This window comes from Natrix helvetica (assembly GCF_964273705.1).
Source record: "Natrix helvetica genome assembly, chromosome: 4".
NCBI lineage: Eukaryota > Metazoa > Chordata > Lepidosauria > Squamata > Natricidae > Natrix > Natrix helvetica.
This window is the reverse complement of record NC_138550.1, coordinates 57,624,793-57,649,153: the sequence shown is the minus strand read 5'-3', so window position 1 is coordinate 57,649,153 and position 24,361 is coordinate 57,624,793. Positions and strand designations below refer to the sequence as shown.

Genomic DNA, 24,361 nt, shown 5'->3' with positions numbered 1-24,361 from the left:
TTAATTTCCATCCATTTTTTTTTCTTGTCCTGCCTTCTTGCGCTTTGGAAAATAAGTTGAACCCCCCACCCCTTCTTTGTCTATTTTCTGTGTGTGGACAATTCTTTGCATATTACTTTGGATAATATTGTCTGTTTTCAAATGAATCATGTGTTGTGCAATGTTAAAGTTTCATCATGGCAATTTCCTGGAACAGCATATAACTATTATTCTTTAGATCAACCAAGTGTTATTTCTCTGGTGTTCCTTTTGTCTTTTGAATGAGCATAATAATTTAAAACAGAAAAACAAAATAATGATTAAATACTTTCTATAGAGAAGATCCAGGTTCAAAGAAAAAGTGCTGGTGTATATAATGCAAGACAGATAAACAGCTATTTAGCCATTAAGAGGCAGTTCCTCTATCGCCATAATCTGGAATAATTCATTTTGGAAAGAATTATTGACACTGAAGGGAGACAGAACTGTTCCATTGTAGATAGATCTGATTCATATTAAAGAAATTACTTCTATCTTCACTTAAAAGGCCATAATTTCTAAATAATGAATATGCATATCTGATATTTCGGAATCAACATGAGTTACAACTTTTTTCACTGAAGGCCATATTTGGAAAAAAAACATGTCAGAATTAAACTGTTTAGACTATTCAGTTCATTCACACTATTTTTGTCTTTCTTGCATGCATAGAACTATGCACTTTACCACGTTATCTGTAATACTCAGATGTCACTCATGCTAGGTATGCTAGCCCAAATGTTATTATCAACAATAAGCCAATCTTAAAGAAATAGAGGAAAATAAATCCATTAAACTAGATTTCAATAAATGTTTCAAAGTCCATCTATTATCTATCACCCATGCCAAATGTTAATATTTGCAGATGTAAACATAATATCATCCCAAATTTACATTGAAACTTCTATTGTGTCTGTTTAGGACTTACAGTATTTCAAACAATCCTTCTGTTGACATTATATTTCTCTCATTTATGCTATTTTTGTGTTTCCTGCACACAGGGTACTATTCATCCCACTATTATATCACTACATGTAATATTCAGATATAACCTGTACTTGGTATGCTAGCTCAAATACTATTGTCAGCTATATTTCTTACAGAAATATAGGAAAATAGAATATTTAATCAATCCATTAAACTAGTTTTCAATAAATGTTTCAAGTTTCATCTGATTATCTACCACCTATGCCAAATGATTATATTTGCAGAGGTAAACAGTGTAAACAAATGTACACTGAAACTACTGCTTATCAGGCTAGGATTATGCTGATATCTGTAGTAACCACATTGATAATTCTCCCAGAACCTTTGGCAAACAATCCTTCTGTTGACATTATATTGCACCTTGGACATTAAAAGGTTCAATTTGAGCAGCCTCTCTTGCAGGAAGTATTTGGTTCTATTTGCCAAGGCAAAGAAGCAATGCACTTTGGTTCACTGAAGCTCTTCATATTGTCTTGAAACCTCTATGTGTCACTTGCCAAAATTTCTGGGTTCTCATAAATGCTTGCCAAAATTGGAATAAGGGTATTGAAAGATATGAAAGGCTCATCCTGCTGCAGGAAATTCACAAAGCTTGAACCTTATGAAGGAGGTCCTTCCCAATATGAACTATTCTTACCAAATGGCTATACCAACTCTCCTGGGAGTCCATGCCCCTAAAAAAAAAAACCCTGCACAACAAAGGTAATAAATCTATACAACTCCAGAATAGCCAATCAGTTTTGATTCTTCTGAATCTACTCCAGAAGTCAAACTTTGCCAATGTGCCTGTCCAGGCTGCCACTGCACTGAGGTCAGTATCGAAGCATCTCTCATTATGCCAGTTCCAGGTTGCCTCCTGCTCTGATTGTTTTGTGCAAACAGTGAGGAAACCCGAATTGAATGGAATGGAATGTATTCAGAAATTCCATTAGATGAGCAGTGATCAATGTGCATTTTGCTTTTCATGTAGATTGAAATGACATCTAGTAATGCAAGATGAAAACAATCATTTAATACCCTAACAAAAAATTGCAGGGCCTAACAAAAAAATGAACTAACAAAAAGGTGGATTAACAAGTTTAGCATCTGTAGGTCTGTACCATTAATATAATGATGTTTAATTATTTTTCACAAAATCAATATTGCAATAAATAATTGAGCCCTAAGAAATTGCTAATAAGAGCTGGCTTTGGCTTAATATAAAAAGTCATAATTTGTGCTCTATGAGAACTTCTAAGCAAAAAGAAGGTATTTTCAATAACCAAATTTTATATTGCTAAACTCACATCTTTTTACTAAATTTATTTGGGATTGCAATAGGAAATACAAAGCCACACATGTGGCTGGGATTAAGTTTTTGCTGATGAATAGATAGATGGATGGATGGATGGATGGATGGATAGATGGGCAGGCTGATGGGCAAACAGGCAGGCAGGCAGCAGGCAGATAATATAAGAGGTAGATGGTGATGATGATAGATGATAGAGAAAGAAAGGAAAGAAAGAAAAAGAAAAAAGAAAGAAAGGTAGATAGAAAGAGTTGATATGTTATTTTCTTTTTTCTTTCTATGTTTTTTCCTCTTGGTTCTCTTTTATTAAATAAAAGATCTTTTATTTTTTTTATAAATAATCTTTTCTTATAAAGTCAATTGGTTATTTTCCAGGGAAACACTACAAATGGAATACAAGTAGTGCTCGACTTATGACCACAACTGAGCCAAAAGTTTCTGCTGCTAAGTGAGGTATTTGTTAAGTGAGTTTTGCTCCATTTTATGACCTTTCTGACTCAATTGTTAAGTGAATCACTGCTGTTTACAAATTAGCAACTTAGTTACTAAGTTACTTGCGGGATCGCATCCTCCCACATACATCCCTGCGGCCAATTCGCTCTCACAGGGAGGAGCTTCTCCAGGTGCCGTCCACTAGGCAATGCCAGCGGGCGGCGCCAAGGAGTAGGGCCTTCTCTGTGATGGGCCAACCCTCTGGAATGACCTCCCCCCCGATATTAGAACCACCACGGACTTCCGCTCCTTCCGACAAAAATTGAAGACTCACCTGTTCAGATTAGCTGGCCTGGCATAATTATAACTGTTATAACTGTTACCTCCTGGAAATATATTTTTAACTGGTATTTTAAGGGTATTGTTTTAAATTTAATTGATTTTAGGGGTTTTAAAGCCATATTTATATTCTTGCTGTACAGTTCTTTTAATTCTTTTAACCTCCTCCATATTTATTTATTTACTTATTCATCTGTTTATCTATTTAATGAATTTTACTGTGGATGATGTATTTGCTGTGTGGACTGTACACCGCCCCGAGTCCCTTTTGGGAGAGGGGGCGGTCTAGAAGTGCAAAGAAATAAATAATAAATAAATAAATAAGTAAATCTGGCTTCCCCATTGACTTTGCTTGACAGACGGTCACAAAAGGTGATCACAGAACCCTGGAACACAGCAACTGTCATAAATATGAACCAGTTGCCCAGCATCTGAATTTTGATCAGAAGATCATGGAGATGCTGCAAAGGTTGTAAAAATGCCATTATAATTTTGAACAGTCACTAAACAAACTGTTGTAAGTCGAGGGTTACCTGTATAGGGTTTTTATTCCAACATACTAAATGTTGACTTCCATTTTGCTTAGATCTGCATTTCAAATGCAGTGTTATGAAAATCACTCTAATTTTGGTCTGTATCAGGATAGTGTGCAAAATATTAGCCAATTTCATTAAATTTCTATTGAAAGAAAACTTTGATATTTTTACAAGTGAAATCGTATTCCTCAAGGTAACAGAGACCTGTTTTTTATTCTTGCCTAAATGTCTTAGCCATTATTAACATTTTTAAAAACAGTTTCTCAGGCAACTTGAAATACCTTGGAATGACATAAGCAGGTATAAAATGTTAAGCCAGGATTTAGCTTGGCAAAGGAAACCTTATTTAAGTAGCATTTGTTTACATTTTGACAGTTCTATACTTGTATCTTACTTGTATTATATTTTTAAAAATAAATTTATTTTAGAAAACAAAATATAAGCAAAATACCAAGATACACCAAAATAACAAAATTATATGAAACATTCCTTAATAGGAGAAAAAAAAAGAAGAAATACAATTTAATATAGATAAACAATACAAAGCTACTTTATTCCAAAGGTGCTTTTTCAGGAGGCAACTAGATTATCTGGTTTTTCTTTGAAGAAGTTTTGCTTCTCATCCAAGAAGCTTCTTCAGCTCTGACTGGATGGTGGGGAATGGAATGATTTAAAGTTCTTGCAGACAACATCCCATACTTTGCAGGAATATCAGAAAAGCTCCAGAGGATCTTCAGCCAACACAACATACGTGTACACTTCAAACCCAAGAATACACTAAGGCAGAAACTTGTCCACCCAAAGAGGATAAAATACCCAGAAACAAATTGAGCAATGTGATATATACAGTACAATTCAGTGAGCCAACAACCACTTCATAAACACATGGCACAACATAGGAAAACAAACCTATCAGGATAAAATTTAGCAGTCCATCTGCATTTAAAAGACAAAGGCCACTCTTGAAAACAGCAATGTCCACATTTGGACAGAGAGAGCCGCTGGTTTGAAGGAGGGGTTAAAGAGGCCATCTATGTCAAAACTGAACAGCCCTCTCTCAACGGAGCAGGAGGGATACAACATCATCCATCTCCAACAAATAACACTGTCCTTTCAACAATTCCAAGAAGGACTGCACACACATTTGTACCACTCAGGTGACTCTGATGACACAGATAAACCTCCAGGTGGCCTTAACAAGACCCCTCTTGGATGAGAAGCAAAATGTCTTCAAAGAAAAACGAGAAAGTCCAATTACCTTTTGAAAAAGCACCTTTGGGACAACCATGACCTGGATGACTGAGAATCTCCATAGGCAAAACTACTTTATCTATTAAAGTTATAAATTTACTAATAACTTATTAGTAAAGTAACTTATTAGTAATAATAATTAGTAAATTATTAAATGAAACTTTAATATTGGACTAGCACATAGCATACACTATTGCAGTATTATTAAATAGCACATCTCTGCCAAAGTAGAACATACTACTTTATCCTGTGATATCTAACCTATAAAATACAGTAAGACTTATTCTGAGTCAGACCACTGATCCATTGATTCCAGTATTTTCAACAGGTATTTTATTGGCAGGTATCCACTAAATTTATAGTCAGATTCTGAGTCCTGTCAAAGAGTCACCTGTGACTTTCTGCATATGATATGCTCTGCAACTGTCCCCCCTTCCATTGATTATTTTTGTGGAACTTAAGTGAATTAAAGATCAGTATAAAGATGAGGCAAATACATTTTGCATTGGCGTGTGGCCCTCTACCATACGAAGTTAGGGAATGGGGTGCAGCACCATCCAAAATCTCCAACTAGGCTTCACAAGTGGGGGCAATCCACAGTCATCTTGATTGCAAAGCAATTTTAAGAGCTACCCTGTTTTCCCCAAAATAAGACCTCAAAAATAATAAAACCCCCATGAAAATAAGGCCAAGTGCTTATTTTGTGGGTCAAAAGAAAATAAGACCCTGTCTTATTTTGGGGGAAAGACAGTATTGATGGCACAGTATCCTCCAAATTATAGCTATAGAGTCAGCCATTCACAACCAACTATAGAATATCAATTAAAATGAACTTTCATTTAATATTTGTATTGGCTGTTGGGATTTCCTGCAAGTGTCAACATATTATTTCACACTTGCCTATTGTTTGGCTAGAAATGCCATTTTTTTTCATGGTCTAGAACATTTCTTAATATCCATTGAACAACCTGGATTTATTCCATGTCCTTTACTACTAATAATAGCTATATTAATTTTTTTAAAATTAATTTTTATTGAATGTTTTAATCTTTAAAAACTAAATAATAGCTATATTATTATTCACAGTATAGGCACAGTAATGACTACGTTTTAAGTTATATAAGTTAGTGTCCCAATGGCCTAGTAAAATGTGTAAATAAATATAAAAGAATGTATTAAACTTGCTTGTTGTACTTATTCCAGTAAAACCAAATACTTTTTTATCACTGTATGTCTGGCATTATGTATTGGTGGCATTGCATTGGATTAGCTACTCCTTTCTGTCTTTTACGAAAAACATACTTTCAGCTCAAGCAATTGCAAACTTTTTTTTCAGTAAGCAAAATATTTTAGGCATAGAAAACATCATCATAAATACAAAGCTTTCTTATGTTGTGAGAGAAATGGGGCTCTATACAACTGCATGTTTTTCTCTTGTGAAACAAACTTTCTGTATACTAAAATAATTGGCCTTTAACTTGAGCCCATTTTATTGTCCCACAGAGTAACAGGACATGTGATTCTAGTATAGATATTCCTCATATAGTGTGCTTCATGTAACAACAATTCACAATTATTTCAGTGATGGAAATATATCTTTGTGACCAATCCTTGCATTTTTGACCTTTACATTTCTATAAAGCAAGGGAAAGCTGAAGTAAGATTTTAAGGACAGTTGTGATTTCACTTAGCAATAGCTTCATTTAGAAACCAACTTGCTGGTCTCAACTTTGTCAGTAAACAAGGACTACCTGTATTGCATGGCACAATTCAGCTTTCCATCCTTCCAAGGTCAGTAAAATGAGGCTCCAGATTGTTGTGGGCAATATGCTGACTCTGTAAATCACTTAGAGAGGGCTGTAAAGCACTGTAAATAGCAGTACTGTTGCTATTTAATATTGGATACAAAAGTCAGAAATCATACAAATGAATTTTTAGGGTCCAAAAAAGAATAAAATGTATATCTTGGGCAATTTATAAAAGAGACATATTTAGGAAGCAAGAAAAAAACCCTTCACCCAAACGTAGCATTAATAGAGGGAGTTTGAGTGGTAGCATAAGAAATATACATTTTTTTGAAATACATAACTCTTGGTTGCAACAAATGGAAACTTTTGTTTTCCTCTTCGGGGGTTCTGTTTGCTCTTGAATAATGGATTAAGCACATCTGATTGAGATATTCTGATCAGCTGTTATCACATGATACCGTATTACATTAAAAATTATTCCTATAGGATTCCATGGGGCATATTAATTTCAGGTGTCGATCTACATGAGTGTCTCTGTACAGAGATTAAAAGAATACTTACAAGCTTTCATAGAGGGAGGTAAAGCCTTAAAGTTTAAATTTAAATTAGGGGATTTGTATAAAAGAATCTCTCCGGTTTGAATAACTGAGTAATATTTAAAATAAAAGACTGCAAATAAATTTACAAAATGTATTTATTAAAGTAGCAGACATAAAGGTAAGTGTATAGGCTTTGTATATCTAATTGAAGACTGTGGTTTTATTTGGCATATATTGAAAGCAAATTGTTCAGTTTCTCTTTCAACTCTACCCACTTCACAAATCACCTACAATAATGGTAATGTTCACTTAATTTTAGTATGATATAGAAAGTCAAAAACAATAGCTATAAAAATAGTTTCTCTTTCCTATATGTTTATAAGACAAATAGCATTCTTTGGAATGAAGATTTATAATAATCATACCCAAAATTCAGCAGTTTCTAAAAGCACATCAGCAAAGTTTCTGTATTTACTTTTAGCTCTTAGTCTGTCCAAATCAATCTATTTTACAGCAGCAATTTTACTTGCTACAATTACTGCAGTATTAAGCATTGTAAAATTTTTAAAAAGCTGTTCCTATAGCAAAATTCTAGTAATTTTTTTAGACTCAGAAAACATCCAAAATCATTGAAGATCCAAGTATTATTGTATTACAATCGATAGTGTTTTCTGGTTTCTTTCTTTCTTTCTCTCCCTTCCTTCCTTTGTCTCTCCCTTTTTTCTTTCTCTCCTTCATTTCAAAGTCCACATTCAGAGCTTCCATGCTAACTATCCAAAGAGAAATTGAATGAATAGGTTTTCTGCCAAGTAGATGTGTGAAGTTGAATGTTGGATTGAAAGCTATTGTAAGAATTAGAGATCTGCAGAAGCAACTTCATGGAGACATGAGTTTTAAGAAAGGGATACTTTGCACTGTATGATCCATTGAGTATTTAAAAATTACAGTACATATAAGGAAGATTCTTATCAAATAACATATTTGGTTTACTTTCTTACATAGCTAAAAGTTTTCTACCTTTTTAAAAGCAAGTGATATTAATTGTGAACTGGGAGGCAGAGCAAAAATACATCCAATTACAAAATCACTGGTGAATGTTCTTCCCTCTTGAAATGATGCAAATGGTTTGCAATAGCAACATAAATGTAGTAAGAAGTTCTCAGAGACCCGATAATCTGAGTATCAGCTGCTTTGGTTATGTCTTTCACCTCCAGCATTTCATGGACCAATATATTTATAGAAAGATTCCAACTAGAATGCCAAGAGAAAATAAGCAGTGCATTTGATGAGTGACAGCACATCACATTTGCAGCCTACTTATCATCTTTCAATCAAGTTGTGCTATCACAATTAGGTTAATGTAGGAGACAGTGACGTGCGGTGAGGTTTATGGCTGGTGAGGCTGGTGATGTCATCAGCGTGAGCCGCGGTCCCCTTCATGTTGACTCAGGAAGGCGGGGAATGGGACGACGTGTGCAGGGGGCTGAAGCTGCCTCAGCCTCCTGCACACGTGGTCCCATTCCCCTCCTTCCTGACTCCTGAGTCAACATGAAGGGGACCACGGAGCGCACTCCGCGGGACCACGGCTCACGCTCTGCGGTCCCCTTCATGTTGACTCAGGAAGGCGGGGAATGGGACCACATGTGCAGGAGGGAGGCTGAGGCTAGAGGAGCCTTCTGCACACGTGGTCCCATTCCCGGACCACGTGTGTAGAAGGCTCCTCAGCGCCTTTTCCCTTTTCCCTTTTCAAAAATTTTCGTGATGAGAGCGGTGAGGCTCTGCCTCCCCTGCCTCCCCTGACCGCACGTCCCTGGTAGGAGATGACCAGGCTGAGCCTGAGGGAGGGGTCAAATGTGTCACCAGTCATGAGTCCCTTTGCACCCACAAGAGATCTAAGTCCAGCCCATCTTGAATTCCGTTGACTTTTATCTACCACCAATTTGCCTTGACTGTTAGTAGTTCAGATTCATGTAGAGAGCATTAGCATACAATAAACATATATTCATTTGAACTGCCTGGACTCCTGATTTCCTGTACTTGTTATTTAAGCTGAGAATAAAGCCAGGACCATGAGCTCTAGTCAGTTGCAAAGCTAAAGAAGGACGGGACTCCTTGTTTTCCCTCAGCCATTTAATAGTAGCTATAAGCCTCTAAACAGTCACTTCAGTGGATTTTGGGAGGACTTAGGAAGCTAGCTCTTGAGAAAAATAATTCACTAATTAGCAAAACTTACATGTATTTCAATCATGGAAGGCTCGGTAGTTAAAACACTCAGTCCTCCTTTTGATGTCATAGATCCCAGCCTTGTGTTTGTGTCGGCAGACCAAAATTCCTGCTATCCCCAGTGCGAGAACAAGTACACCAATAACAATGAGGACGATATAGCCTACTCCCATACCAGTTTTTTTCTCTTCCTTTAATCCAGCTGAAGCAAAAGAAATTGAAAAAATTACCATTGCTATAAATTGAATGCTATTATATAAAATGTGATCAGATCATTATAATACTGCCTCACTGCAGGAGTGCAATCATATGCATGGAAATAAACTCATTACAAAGGATTTACTGTAATCTGTACAGTTTAGATAACTGTAGTTTATTTGTAATTTAGAATGATAAATGACGCAGAGAAAATTGCAGTCTTAATAAATCTCATTTTGTAGAAATAATCTATTTTCTTCTTGTTATGGTCAACGAAGCTGTATTTGCCGAGTTGTAAAAAAAACCCAATCAATTACAAGGTACATTTTGAGCTGTTTTATGTCAAGTTGGACTAGCTTTGAGACCCAGTTTGATGTAGTGGCTAAGGCATCAGGTAGAAACCAGGAGACCATGAGCCATCTGACCTTCGACTAGCCATTTTTGCTAGTCGAAATGGAAATGGAAAACTACTTCTGAAAAACTGCAGGGACTTGCCCAGGCAGTTTCTAAGTATCCGTCACAATGAAATGGGATGGAATAGAAAGGAAGGGGAGGGGAGGGGAGGGGAGGGGAGGGAAAGAGAAAGGGTGAAAAACTAGCTACAAATAATTCCACGGCAGTTTATTTTGATTGGCAAGAGCTCCCCTAGTTGCTAGGAGAAAGGAGATTTATTTATTTTATTCTACCACTCACAATACCATAGATTGCCTATACAGCGTTCTGCAGGAATCTCATCTTTACTTCTAGAGTGATTCCAGTTTTTCTTTTGAATGTGTTCTGTATTTTGAAATGAGCTGCTGCTACTGCTGCTAAGAGAGCTAAAATGGACAGAGCCTCCCAGGAGAAAAACAAGAAACTCTAACCTTAACCCTGAGATTGTTAGAGGACAGGTAGCATCACAAGAGGTTGACTGGTGGTGGGTGCCTAGAAGTAAAATATTCCTTACATACGATTATATCTCCGTAGGATGTTGAAGAACAATACGATTACCATCTTTTGCTGTATTTCGATATATGCTTATTGTTAAAGCAGTTCTGCCATGATTTTAGATAGCAGAAAAATGGGAGAGCATTCATTAAGGACAGTGTAGCATACCGGGCAACTTAACAGCATCTATATAGCACTAAAACTCTTGTTTGTCTATGTGTAACCTTTGACTGGTTGAAATGGTGCAGCACAGAGCAATCATTTTTCAACCAACGTATCTCAAATGGGCTAACTTCAGAATACACCCAGAATCGAAAAATTCCCATGAAATTCCCACTTGGCAAATTTTATAAACAGTTTTATGATATAAAAATGATTGCAAACATTTTACGACATAATAATTCAAAGTGTCATAAAACATTTTTTTGTGGTCAACTCCTGATGTTTGACTGTGCTATACAGTTCAACACAGGTTATTTTCAAGGCAGATACATCTCTGAATAGCTCCCTGAATTTTTAACAAGTTTTCCAGTGAAACAATATATTGATTTTTAAGAGCTTTTCCAGGGAAGCAGTGCAATGAAGCGCAGCCATTGTTGAAGGGATTGAGGAATCTGGTAAGGAAATATTTGTGAAATGATTATCCAATGTCACGGGTTGTCTAATTGTAGCTATGAATTCTAGCTGCTACTGCTGCTTATAGAGCTTGGGCAAGGGGAAAGTGATGTCCTTGTATTATTAGTATCAGATCTCACTTGGTGTTGTGTACACACACACACACACACACACACACACACTTGGGATTGGGGAAGAAATTCATTTAGTCCACATTTGAATGCATTTATTTACTTTCAGATTTTTAGCCAACACATCAAATGAAACAATAAGCAGCTGAGATTTGTAGTTTAAATTTTATAATGAACCTCATCAGTAACAACAGACATAAATCCTAGGCAGAAATATGGACTAAAAGGCCTACATACATTAAAAATTACGTTTAAAAAATCAGTATGGAAAATCATTTACAGAAACTGGACATACACAAAATGATCAAGAAAATGTACAGTTCTGAGAAATGTGCACGATATGTAAACATTTTAATTGAAACTTTTAGAGTAATTATTATATTCAACTAACCAAATGCAACACGTTTGAAGAAATGGAAACAAACCAAATTACCCTTATCCCAAACATAATGCATTCCTAAGGATGCGGCATTAAGAAGAACTAAGCCTGTCAGATTTGCCCATTCCTATGCTGAGCTTTGTAGTAGAAAGGTTGTGGCTTCTCTTGGTTGGCTCCGTGTAAGGTTCCACTCACAGCATGTCCATTTTCAATAATTCTGTGCTCTCTTTCAACATTAAACCGTTTACCTAGTGATTTCCTACTGAAGTTCTGACTTACCTAGTGGTTTACCACTGAATTTGCGAAGAGGACCCCAAGTTGTTTTGGGTGTATCGATAATTTCACCCGTTTTCCAAAAACGGAAACCCTGGCAATTCTGCAAGAATGAAACACACTTATGAAATCGCTATTTTCAGAATAAATGTGCTATACGTTATGACTACTAAGTAATAAACCTCTTAGAGATCCTTTAAAAACACTATGGCCATATAATCAGATCACATATATAAGTCAAGTTATCAAGTTATAACTGAGAAGGCGCTCTTAGATAGAATTTGAGGGGCGGGGTGTCTAGTGTAATAGGATATAGTAACTCCAAGTCTGAGGTTACTTACATCTCTGAGGCATCCTATGCTACCTAACATTAAAGGGAATAATATTCATGATTCTTTTCTACCTATAAATCTCTTTGCAGTCACAGACTTAGGTTACAACCAAAAATGCTAAATTCTCTATAGCTACTATATAGTCCCATAGAAGTCAGCAAGTTCTAAAAACCACAGCCCTCTATTTGCTTCAATGACAGCGTTCAAAGTATTTATAGTACTTTTAGCATTTTTAAGCATTTATATATAAGAAGATTTGTTGCCTAACAGAATTTCTGTGTTGCTGAGCAGAATTTCTGCCAGAGATCGAAGGCTTATTTACATTAGAATCTTATGATGATCTTATTGTAAGTTCATTTAAGATTCTTATGTAGATAAGCACCAAAATGGAAATAACAGCAAACAGCATAGGTAAAGGTAAAGGTTCCCCTTGCACATATGTGCTAGTTGTTCCCAACTCTAGGGGGCGGTGCTCATCTCCGTTTCAAAGAGCCTGATGTCTCTGTGGTAATGTAGCTGGCATGACTAAATGCCAAAGGCACATGGAACACTGTTACCTTCCCAACAAAGGTGGTTCCTATTTTTCTACTTGCATTTTTATATGCTTTTGAACTGCTAGGTTGGCAGAAGCTGGGAATTCACTCTGTTACACGACACTAGGGATTCAAACCGCCAAACTGCCGACCTTTCTGATTGGCAAGCTCAGTGTCTTTGCCACTGAGCCTACATAGCACCTAATATTCTTTTTGTTAACTATTGCATTTCCAGTTTTTGTTGAAGAAAATTACGGATTAAGTTTATCTCTGAGCTCTGTACTATTTTGTTTTGGTTTATAAAGTACCATCTTCTGGGAACTGATAAAACAATAGTTCTGTTTCTTTTAAAATCATTTTGTTTTCCAACTGAGCAAGACTCCTTACCGTTCTACAAGTGCTTTTAGGAAGTTCAACACAAATTTGGATTTTGCAATGTAAGTAAACCACTGAACCATTGACAAATGAAAATATTTTCAGTTTAAATCGGGCTCGGTTGGATATCCCATTTGCGATCACGTTGGTGTTTGTATTTGGAACTGGACAACTGAAAAAGAAAGCTCAATTAAACATTTAAAGAAGCATAGAATTTGATCTATATGGATTTACAGTTCTATTTATAATCAGACAAAAATGTGATAATTTTCCAAAAAGAGAGTATCAAAGTAATGCTGTTCCATTGCAGCTATTAAATGGCAGATAGTTCTAGTAATGATAGAAACGTATTTCACTAGTCTATAAATTTTTTCTGTTTCATAGAGATCTGATGACATCTAAGAGGGATATGCATCAACAAGTGACATATAAATTCAAATAAATAAATGAATAAATAAATAAAAAATAGCATCATATTGTTCTTTGAGCATACTTCATAATATATACAATTGCTCACTGGAGATTGAAGCCATTATTCTTCCTCTCCTTCTTCTTGCAGAAGTAACCAAGAAGCAGCTCCCCAAGTTGAGATACTTCAACTCAGACATTCAGACATTGGCCACCTGTCATCTGTTTCCTGACAGATACTGTCCTCCATCAACACATGTATAAAATTCCCTTGCTTCTGCCTCTGCCAACTTCTCAAACAGTGAAGTTTGTAAAAGCAAATCTCGCCACTGGTATAACACATACCTGCATTTAATTCACTGAAAGTCTGCAGACATGTATGTTAGAAAGAGGAATGGTTTTTCTCATCTATTTTCATTTCATTCCTACCCTAGCCTACTTCTTCATGTCTTCAATTTGATTGCTAAAATTATCTATGTGGAATGATGGAACAGCTCAAGCCCTAAAACCAGAAACCAAAAATTCAGAATTTCAGCATTTATTCTGAAATGTTTCCCCATTTTATAAATATTATCTAAATAATTTTCATAACCAAGTATATGAATATAATTAAAACAAATATACCTAGCAGCTAAGAAGCTGAAGCCAAGAAATAATAGCTTGGATTAACTAATAAATTGAAATGTCACCATTACAAAAAAGAGTAGATTTACATTGCCGGTGTTTCAACTTTAAGATGATAAAGGCTGATGCCACTCTATAAATTTTTGTCTTTATTATTCACAAGGTTTGTAGTAACATCTTAATACATTGTGTATACTATACCCGCCATGTATAAAATGAAATGAGCGAGGATCCATTGAGTTATTCGTTGGGGTTGCCCAACATTGGCTAACAACCACTTTGAGTTTCTTGCTTCTTGTTTGAACTCCCACCTCAATTACTATATTATCACTGCCAGAGATGCTGAAATTTTGCGGAATTGGAGAATTGCCAATAAGCAATCGCATTTCTGTTAAGAAGTGTCCAGATCCATATAAATCTTCAAAAATGGTATAAATTCTGAAAGGCAATGAGCCATTGTTAACATAGGTAGACTAGTTTTGTAAACTATGTCCTGTGTCTGCGCAGAAACATTATTATTTTTACAAAAGAATAGAGTGGCCCCTTATCCAGTTTTCAGCCAAGGAAATAAAAAGGATACCCCTTTTTACTTGGGCAATGTCTAAAAAAAATTAAAGAGAGTTGCATAAATATTAACAGAGTGTGAATAATTAAAATCAAAGATTGTTAGAATTTGATTACTATATCGGTGTCAACAAATTAAAAGCGTTTGTTTTTTAAAAATTCTATTTCACATACTTTATTAGGACTGCCTTACTATTTTTACTCCTTTCTATAGGGAAATTTCTTAGAAATTATGTCTTAGGACATAATTTGACTACAAATCTTCATAAAACCTGAAATATTTCATGTAAGTAAAGTTTACTCTGTCTTGCAAATAGCAATAGCAATAGGCTTATATACAGCTTCATAGTGCTTTACGGTCTTCTCTAAGTGGTTTACAGTCAGCATATTACTCCCAACAATCTGAGTCCTCATTTTACCAACCTTGGAAGGATGGAAGGATGAGTCAACCTTGAGCCTGGTAAGACTCAATCGACTGAACTGCTGACAGTCGTCAGTCAGCAGAATTAGCCTGCAGTACTGCATTCTAACTACTGTGCCACTATGGCACTTTTAGTAATTGGAAATATAGCCCTAAGACTGTAATTTCTCCCTATTGCTACTTCCAGACATTAAATAAGTTGTTCATGAAAAGATAAAAATTGCGGTTGAGTTACCTATATTTGGATACAATGTCTAAAATGAAGACCAGCTCTGAATATCCCCCTCTCTTTTGCAGAAATTATCCTTTAAATTCTGTATTTTGGACTTTTACAACAATTATTTGATGTCTAAAATAATGCAATTGGTTCTTATTTCCTAAAAAGTTACTTACCCTTCTGAAGTATATCCAGATGAAGTTAAGAGATTGTTCTGAAAGATACAGTGAATTTGACTTGAAATCTTTAAATGGTAGATAATCCCATGGGAAGAATAATCATTGCGAAGAACAGTTCTTGCAATGGTGTGTGTGGTATTCTGTAAAAGAAGTGCAAAAGAGAAAGATATATTGAATTTGTAATTTTTATTAGTTTAAAAGATAGCAAACAGGATTGTGAAAAAGTATGAAGAAAGTAGAATGACGTGTAATACTATTCAGCATTAATAATTCCAAAAACCTTATATTAATTATTTCAAATTACCTATTCTTAATGCTTAATTAGAACTTATTTAATTTACTTTTAAGAGCAACAAAGATGATTAGGGGACTGGAGACTAAAACATATGAAGAACGGTTGCAGGAACTGGGTATGTCTAGCTTAAGAGAAAGAAGGACTAGGGGAGACATGATAGCAGTGTTCCAATATCTCAGGGGTTGCCACAAAGAAGAGGGAGTCAAGCTATTCTCCAAGGCACCTGAGGGTAGAACAGGAAGAAATGGGTGGAAACTAATCAGGAGAGAAGCAACTTAGAACTGAGGAGAAATTTCCTGACAGTTAGAACAATTTATCAGTGGAACAGCTTGCCTCCAGAAGTTGTGAATGCCCCAACACTGGAAGTCTTTAAGAAGATGTTGGATAGCTATCTGTCTGAAACGGTATAGGGTTTCCTGCCTAGGCAGGGGGTTGGACTAGAAGGCCTCCAAGGTCCCTTCCAACTCTACTATTGTATTGTATTGTATTGTACTGTCGAGTAAGAGACTTACAGTTTGTATTTCCGTTTCGCACTCGTTCCAGCCTGTCTGAAGTACCACATGACTGGAATTACTGGAGGTTACGTTGCAGCGAGGATTCCCTAGGTACAGGGAAGTTTCTGGGATAGATTGCAGGCGCAGAAAGTCCTTCTTAATGGAAACGACAATTTTTTCAAACTCACACAGTACTTGAACTGCCTTCTTAATTGAACCAGCAGCAGAACTCTTAATCAAGGGCGAATTCTGAGGTAAATCATGAATGTTTGTTGTTTGATTTATATTTTGCTTATTAATTGTAGTGTTGGCAGTCGCATTTTCCAAGCTTCTGCCACTACTAATAGAAAAATTATCTTTGGCAGATGAAGGCATGGGGTTTGAAGTAGATGGATAGGTCAAGGGTAAAACTGTGCTGCTCCATTCCTTTGGCCGTTCATCTCCAGAACTAAGGCTGGAAGAAAGTACTATAAAGTAGAGAAAGGTTATTGAAAATTGCATTATACAATTCATTTTCCCCCATAAAGAATTACAGTAAATACAACTTTGAGATCTATCCTTCAAGAAGCCTTCCCATTTGGAAATATGCAGAGTGCATATTCAAGCCAAATGTTGCTCAGCCTGAGCTAGCTGAACACAGAGAATGCCAGCCAATGGATGCTCACTGTCTCAGCTACAAACTTGCCCATTCTGTAAATTAACACCAAAAAAAACCACCCCTCTCTTCTTTCCCAAAATAATTGTCTTATCCCAATCCCCCAATGTAGTCAAAGTTCATGCATTTAGAAACATGTGTGTTTACAGTTGTATGTTGGCTTACCCCTTCTGATAAGCTATTTTTCAAAGTTATGGGAGCTTTACTGACAACCGTAAAAGAATCTTCATCTCTCAATGATGACAGATCAACCTTGCAAGTGAAATGTGTTTTTTTAGCAAATTTTGAGAATGTTACATAACTGTTAACTTTCATACTGTGTTTATGAGAGGTCATTCCCAAGGTGGACTGAATAAAATTTGTGAGGCAGATAAAAGTTCCCTGTCCAATGAGAAAAAGAAATCACTTGAAATAGCAATAGCACTTAGATTTATATGCCGCTTCAAAGCGCTCTCTAAGTGGTTGGATGGAAGGATGGAAGGCTGAGTCAACCTTGAGCAGGTGGGAATGAAACTGCACAGGGTGTGTGCACGCCTATGTTTTCCACGGAGCTGGAAGACAAGGAACATGAGGTGGCACAGCGGTGGCGGAAGAGCCACACTCAAGGGGCCAAAGAGCCGCATGTGGCTCGCGAGTCGCGGTTTGCCGACCACTGGACTTACCATCCATCTGCAGTCCCCTCAACACCATTCAGTTCCTGTGTCAGTTTTATCAAAGTACCAATGTAAACTAATTTTTAGCTTCACCACCATGTTAAAACATTTCCTTTATCAGTCAGCTACAACCCCCTTTTATTTTCCTGACAAGGAGGATGACACTAAAGAACAGCACATCAGTCTCTAAGACAGCCTTCCCCTGTCTTAGTCTGATGTGTGGATTGTAAGTTCTAGGATTGTTAGTAATGGCTCTTGTGGGTGGCATCCAATGTCTCCCAATGCCATCCACAACTTTTCTTCCCAAGAAGAGCCATGTCAGGTTTAAAGGCAACCTCAGTGATCAGTAGTGGAGGAATCTGAAAGTCAGTACTTCATTAGAAAAGATTTGTGGCTACCTCAATATTGACAGCCAAATCAAGCTGAAGAAGCTACAGGTGTTAGAATGGCCTTTGGAAGGGACAGGTTCAAGTAACTGGATCTTGCCCACTCCATGAACAAGAACTTCTGAGAGTGTCTGTAATCCTTTGCATAGGGACCACAAGTTTGAAATAACAATACCATGGCAAAAAGAATAGCAGAGTTGGAAGAAAATGAAAATAAATATTGAAACCTTGCCTTCACAGTTTCTCCCGGGTCTCTCCGCATTTACACTGACAAATCCTTCTTTGCATTTGCATTCATAAGACCCATAAACATTGTAGCAGGATGCATTGGGAGAACAATCTGTTTCCTCTCTCTCACATTCATTGTTATCTGTTTTTAAATAGATAATAAAAGAGAGAAATAATACATGAGTTTGTGACTATTATTTAGCATACTTTGCTATTTCTATATTTAAAATGTCAGTACTTTTGTTCTTTCGAATGAACATCATTCTAATACCGCACTACTTACTATGATTCACGAGTAACTCATGAATCAAACAGACTTCATAAGAAGTAAATACTGTATGCAAATATAATGAGTGAAGTAAACATAATTAGAATATCATTTTGGAATTCTACTGCCCTTGGAGAATATTGGTCTGAGTTTTAGCCGCTTATGGAATTAATCTATGAAATTAAAAGAAACTATTATTTACCGTATATGGAAAGACTGCTATTATCAACCTTGAAAAGGCTGCTGTTTCGAAAAGCTTCAAGAAGAGACTCAGAAACATTCCTTGCATCCATGTCTGTTGGAATCAGGAGGCTGAAATTGACCACAATGCTTCCTGGGGTAATACTTACTATTGAAATATTAATCATACCAGCATCCATTTTTTGAAGAATATTAGGAGGCAAAGATGTTCGGACCTGTTACCAAAACAGAGTCATGAATTTGTGTATGTATTTGTTCTGAGAATTATTTTAATTGCATGATTTGAAGGATGACATACAGATTTTTTAAAAATTGTTTGTTTGTTTGTTATTTCCCACTTTTATATTTATGCAAATAACTCAAAGTGGCAAATATAGCCACACACCTACCTCCTCCTATTTTTCCCACAAAAACGGCCTTGTGAGGCGAGTTGGGCTAAGAGAGTGCCTAGCCAAAGATCACCCAGCTGGCTTTCATATCTAAGGCAGAACTAGAATGCACAGTTTCCTACTTTCTAGTCTGGTGCCTTAAAACACTTGACCAAACTGACTTACTTAATGTTTGAATACGATCATATAGAACAGTGTTTCTCAAACTTGGCGACTTTAAGTCCTGTGGACTTCAACTCCCAGAATTCTGGGAGTTGAAGTCCACAGGACTTAAAGTCGCCAAGTTTGAGAGACACTGATATAGAACATTCAGAAGATGGGATGAAGTTGCATCCAACAAGATTTCTCAATAACCAACCAATGTCGTTGAACTACCTTTCTAATTATTTAACTGAGGATAGCCTTAGATATTCTTAAAAACAAAATAAAGAAATTAGCATATGGAGATAGTAGACTACAGGTAGTCCTCGGCTTATGACCACAGTTACTGTTAAGCCCAACATTTCTGTTGCTAAGCAAGACATTTGCTAAGTGAGTTTTGCCCCACTTTACAACCTTTCCTTGCCACAGTTGTTAAGTGAATCACTACAGTTGTTAAATTAGTAACGTGGTTGTTAAGTGACTGTAGCTTCCCCATTGACTTTGCTAATCAGAAGGTCACAAAAGGGGATCATGTGATCCCAGGACTTTGCAACAGTTAAAAATATGAGTCAGTTGCCAAGCAACTGAATTGTGATCATGTGACCATAAGAATGTTGCAATGGTTATAAGTGTGGGAAACGGCCATTAATCACTTTTTCCAGTGTCGTTGCAACTTCAAACAGTCACTAAATGAACTATTGTAAATCAAGGACAACCTGCATTTCCATAAGCATATACTTGCTTTGTTATTGCAAGCAATATGCAATTTAGTTGCATATTCATAGCCTCAATCTGTGTTTTCTAATGTTTCCTAAAGTAGTCCTAGGACACTTCATGGTCTCCCAGGATCATCTCAAGCATCCTCAAAATAAAAATTATTTGCCAGTCTATGTGGAAAAATAATATAAGATCCCATCAAATAATCATGTGAAGTGGTAGCAGCACCAATGCATAATTTTTAATAAGGTAATATTGGTAAATACAGGCAGTCCTCGACTTACAACAGTGATTGTTCAGTATTGTAGCAGCCCCATGATCATATGATCAAAATTCAGATGCTTGGCAGCTGGTTCTTGCTTATGACCGTTGCCATGTCCCAAGGTCATACGGTCACCTTTTGCATTCTTCGGATGAGCAAAATCAAAGGGGAAGCCAGATTCATTTAACAATCGTGGTACTAATTTATCAACTGCAATGATTCACATAACAACTGTGGCAAAAAATGTCCTAAAGGGGCATTTAATAAATGTCTCACTTAACAACAGGAATTCGGCTCAATTGTGGTTGTACGTTGAGGACTAACTGTATAGCCCATGCAAGAAAAGTTCTTTTGAGATCCTCCATAATATTTTAGAGAGAGAGAGAAGAGGGCTTGAGAGAGAGAGAGAAAAACACTTTATTATTGACCTAGACGAGGAATGGAGAAATATCAGCCCTTCAAGATAGACCAGGCTAAGAAACCAAACCAAAGGCAGCATCTCAGCATTTGACTGCTTTAAAACTCAACAAAATATGGTACTCTGCACATTTTGATGTCAAAATTGTGTCTCTTTTGCACAAGCTAGAACTTGTTGGTGTCAACTGCCCTGTGACTAATACATTATTCCTTATGGGAAACATTTGTTTGATATTCATCATTTTTGGTACTCGTTGCACCTCTCAGAACCAATTAACAATGAGTACTAAGGTACCACTGTAATAACAGAATATTGTAAGTCTGAAACTTTTTCACTCTCTTTATGTTCATGAGAACTAGGGATTCTGAGATGTTTAGTTGGGTTGCAGACCTGGACTCAGATTTCTTTCATCTAACCATTCTGTTGTTTGCAGCTCTTCCTCCTTGTTCCTCAAAATTATTCCTGTTGCCCAGTACAAGAAATTCTGTTGCAGTAATAATTGTTCTTGAATGATTGAATAATTATTCTGTTATTTTGTTAAGTCTTTAAGAGTGTGAAATGGCTGCTTTGTTCTCCAAAAAAATGTGTTCCAGTTTCTTCCTCTATATTATGCAGTTCCGTTAATGCATGTGAGATAAGCTTATGCCAACCTCCTGACTTTTGCTTTACTCATATACACTAAATAAGCAACTTTACATCCTCTATATGTGTTCAGACTGCCATTCCCAAGTAGTCAACTGGGAATTTGGGAGTTGCAAAGAGCTCATTCTTATCCAACCAGCTGAATGGAAATAAAGCCAATCCGGGGACTGATTCTGGCAATGTGGGCAATTGGTATTATTCACCAAATTCACTTTTCAGGCAGTGAATTTGTGGGTTTGAAGCTGAGCCCAAAGTTCAACTCAGTACCAATTTTAGTTCTGTAATTGTTATCCCTATTTCAGACTTGCAAGTTGCAACTTAAGGTTACATTGCCATAGAATTATTACTCCACATTATGGACTAATCATGCGACATGATGGATATCCTAGATCATACTCGATAAAATAAATATCTGATTATGTCCATTATACATTTTTACATTATTCATTTTTTTAAAAGGTATCATCATCGTCTTACTTCATTAAGAAACATCTTTGAAAAATTTTGGTGTTTTTCACTTCTTGAGTTGCTGAGATCTGAGCTATAGTTCAGATTCACTATCCTAACTGTCCCATTAAACTTCTGGGCAGCTGCAAGATAGGAGAAGGTGACCAAAATTAGACAAGCATTGTTAGTTAAAATACGAGTAATCAGTTTGTGGGCAGGTTCTAGACATCAAATACATTATGCCAACTCACTTCTACACTTCAAATGGAAAATCAAAAGAATATCGTAAAACAGGGAGGTGCGGTCAGGGGAGGCAAGGGAGGCAGAGCCTCACCTCTCTTCATGAAATAATAGTATATAATATAATATTATATATATATATATATATATATATATATATATATATATATATATATATATATATATATATATATATTATAATATATATATAATATTATATACATCCATCCGGCCGCGCCCGGGAGCTGCGGAGGCAGAAATGTTGTCGGCGCTCCCGGATGACAAAGCCCCGAAAGCGACTAGGGAACGACGAGAACCTTCCTGCCGCTGCTGGATTTCGCGCGCTCCTCGCAACTGCAATATGCAGTCGCGAGGAGCGCGCAAAGTCCAGCAGAGGCAGGAAGGTTCTCGTCGTTCCCCAGTCGCTTTCGAGGACTGCAGAGCGCGAGCCGGCGGAGCACGCTCAGGAAGGCGGGGAATGGGATCACGTGTGCTGGAGGCTGAGGCAGCCTGAGCCTCCAGCACACGTGGTCCCATTCCCCGCCTTCCTGATGACGTCACCAGCCTCACCAGCCATAAACCTCACCACACGTCACTGTCGTAAAAGCAACTGAAAGAAGCAACTTTACATTTAGAGACACAAGTGATATTTACCATCTGACCGTTTTGTATCTACGATCAAAGATTTGCAGAACAGTTTTTGCTCTTTTGAACAAATAATTGTGAAAACAACATAGTAATGAAGATTAAAATATACGTCATATACTATGTACAAATATTAGCAAATTAAATCAAATAGTCTGAATTAATAGCTAACAATATTTATCATACACAATATAATTTTTTAAAAATAGAAAAAACAAAAAAGAACCCCAGAGTCCTTTCTTCACCCCTCTATGTTAAAAAGAAATGTAATTGTTGATGATTAGCATATATCAAGAATTATTACTGCAAATAGGATATATTTAGAACATAACTATTATTATGTTATATTCTAATTATTTTGGATATTCATCTACCCCTTGCTTACAAAAAATCAATAATTTTGATTACTTTCTTGATAAATTCCAAAAATCCCAAATATAATCAAGGGGAACATTTTCACAAGTTGCAATCACTCTAAACTTGATTCCATAAATAGGAAGGATATTTGGAAAGACAATAGCATGCTAGTATGCTAGACATCTGATGTTTACTAAATGCCCGTTCATATTTATTTTGGCTAAATTGGAAAGGTAACACTTTCTGTTATGGACTTCTGCAGTAGTAGATGCACACAACGATATTTTATGTTGCTTTACCTGTCTTTATTTTACGCTGCATGGTTCTACTTTCATTTCCATAAAAGTCTGGGTTTATTTTAACAGTGTACAAAGTTCCTGGTTTTAGTTCGGAAATATTCAGATGACAGCTTTGGGTTTTAATCTTCTTTATCAGCTGTTCCTCCTCAAAGAGCAGAAAATGAAAAGTAGTATTTGCTGAAAAATGTGTAGTCCAGGAAATCTGAAAGCTAGTATTCATCACATTGGAAAAAAATATTCTTTCAGCTGGAAATGATGCTGAAAAGACAAAAGGAAACCACTGAATCCATTCTTAGTATTATCTATCACATTTGTTTTATGAATAATTTGATGGTTTATTAAAAAGAATATTTGATAGGGTAGAAACCTGTTGCTTGGATTTTTTTTCTCAGCCCCAACTAGAGAATGGGTTTAGATCAGGAGTTCCGAATCCTGGTTCCGTAGACCAGTACTAGTCCATGGTCTGTTGGAAACAGGGTTGTGCAAGTGATGGGTGAGCGCATGCGCAGAATCTAGGTTGTGCATGCAAAATCACACACCCATGCCCGCCACCACTACTGCCATCATTGTCACCATTGCTACAGCCAGTCTATGGGGCCAGAACGATAGGGGATGTTTGGCTTAGATGATACCTATCTGGTTAATCTTTGGACAAGGCTAAAAAAGAACCTAAATAACAAATGATACAATTTTGGAAGAATAGTTAATTGTACGAAAACTTTTCTTCTATTATGACCCTGCTCATGTAATTACTATAGTTAGTTCCAAAGCAATCAGCATTCTGTGCAAACAATGAGCACCTATTTTAGGGGGCAGGGTGGCCTCACTGCTAAGATGCTCAGCTTGTTGACTAGAAAGTTGGCAATTTGAGACCCAAGTACTGTGTGACGGGGTGAGCTGCCATTCCTGCTCCAGCTCCTGCCATCCTAGCAGTTTGAAAGCACACAACTGCAAGTAGATAAGTAGGTACCACTTTGGTGGAAAGGTAACAGCATTCTGCACACCTCCACATATAGTTATGCTGGCCACATGACCACGGAAGAATCTTCAGACAATGCTGACTCACTCAGCTAGGAAACAGAGATGA

General features: G+C 36.6%; 1 protein-coding gene across 1 annotated transcript in view; it reads right to left on the bottom strand.

Moving 5' to 3' along the window:
• Positions 1 to 9,378: 9,378 nt before the first annotated feature.
• The window catches only part of UMODL1 (uromodulin like 1), a gene marked incomplete at its 3' end in the record, with an annotated part of 44,510 nt that continues 29,527 nt past the window's right edge, over positions 9,379 to 24,361 (bottom strand). Inside the window, exons 8-17 of the mRNA XM_081953169.1 lie at positions 23,275 to 23,451; positions 21,764 to 21,876; positions 18,719 to 18,932; positions 18,253 to 18,390; positions 16,345 to 16,793; positions 15,535 to 15,677; positions 14,358 to 14,594; positions 13,137 to 13,296; positions 11,891 to 11,987; positions 9,379 to 9,563 (exon numbers count right to left, since the gene is read on the bottom strand). Of these exons, the coding sequence (XP_081809295.1) occupies positions 9,379 to 9,563; positions 11,891 to 11,987; positions 13,137 to 13,296; positions 14,358 to 14,594; positions 15,535 to 15,677; positions 16,345 to 16,793; positions 18,253 to 18,390; positions 18,719 to 18,932; positions 21,764 to 21,876; positions 23,275 to 23,451 (1,913 nt within the window). The remainder of the gene's footprint in view (positions 9,564 to 11,890; positions 11,988 to 13,136; positions 13,297 to 14,357; positions 14,595 to 15,534; positions 15,678 to 16,344; positions 16,794 to 18,252; positions 18,391 to 18,718; positions 18,933 to 21,763; positions 21,877 to 23,274; positions 23,452 to 24,361) is intronic.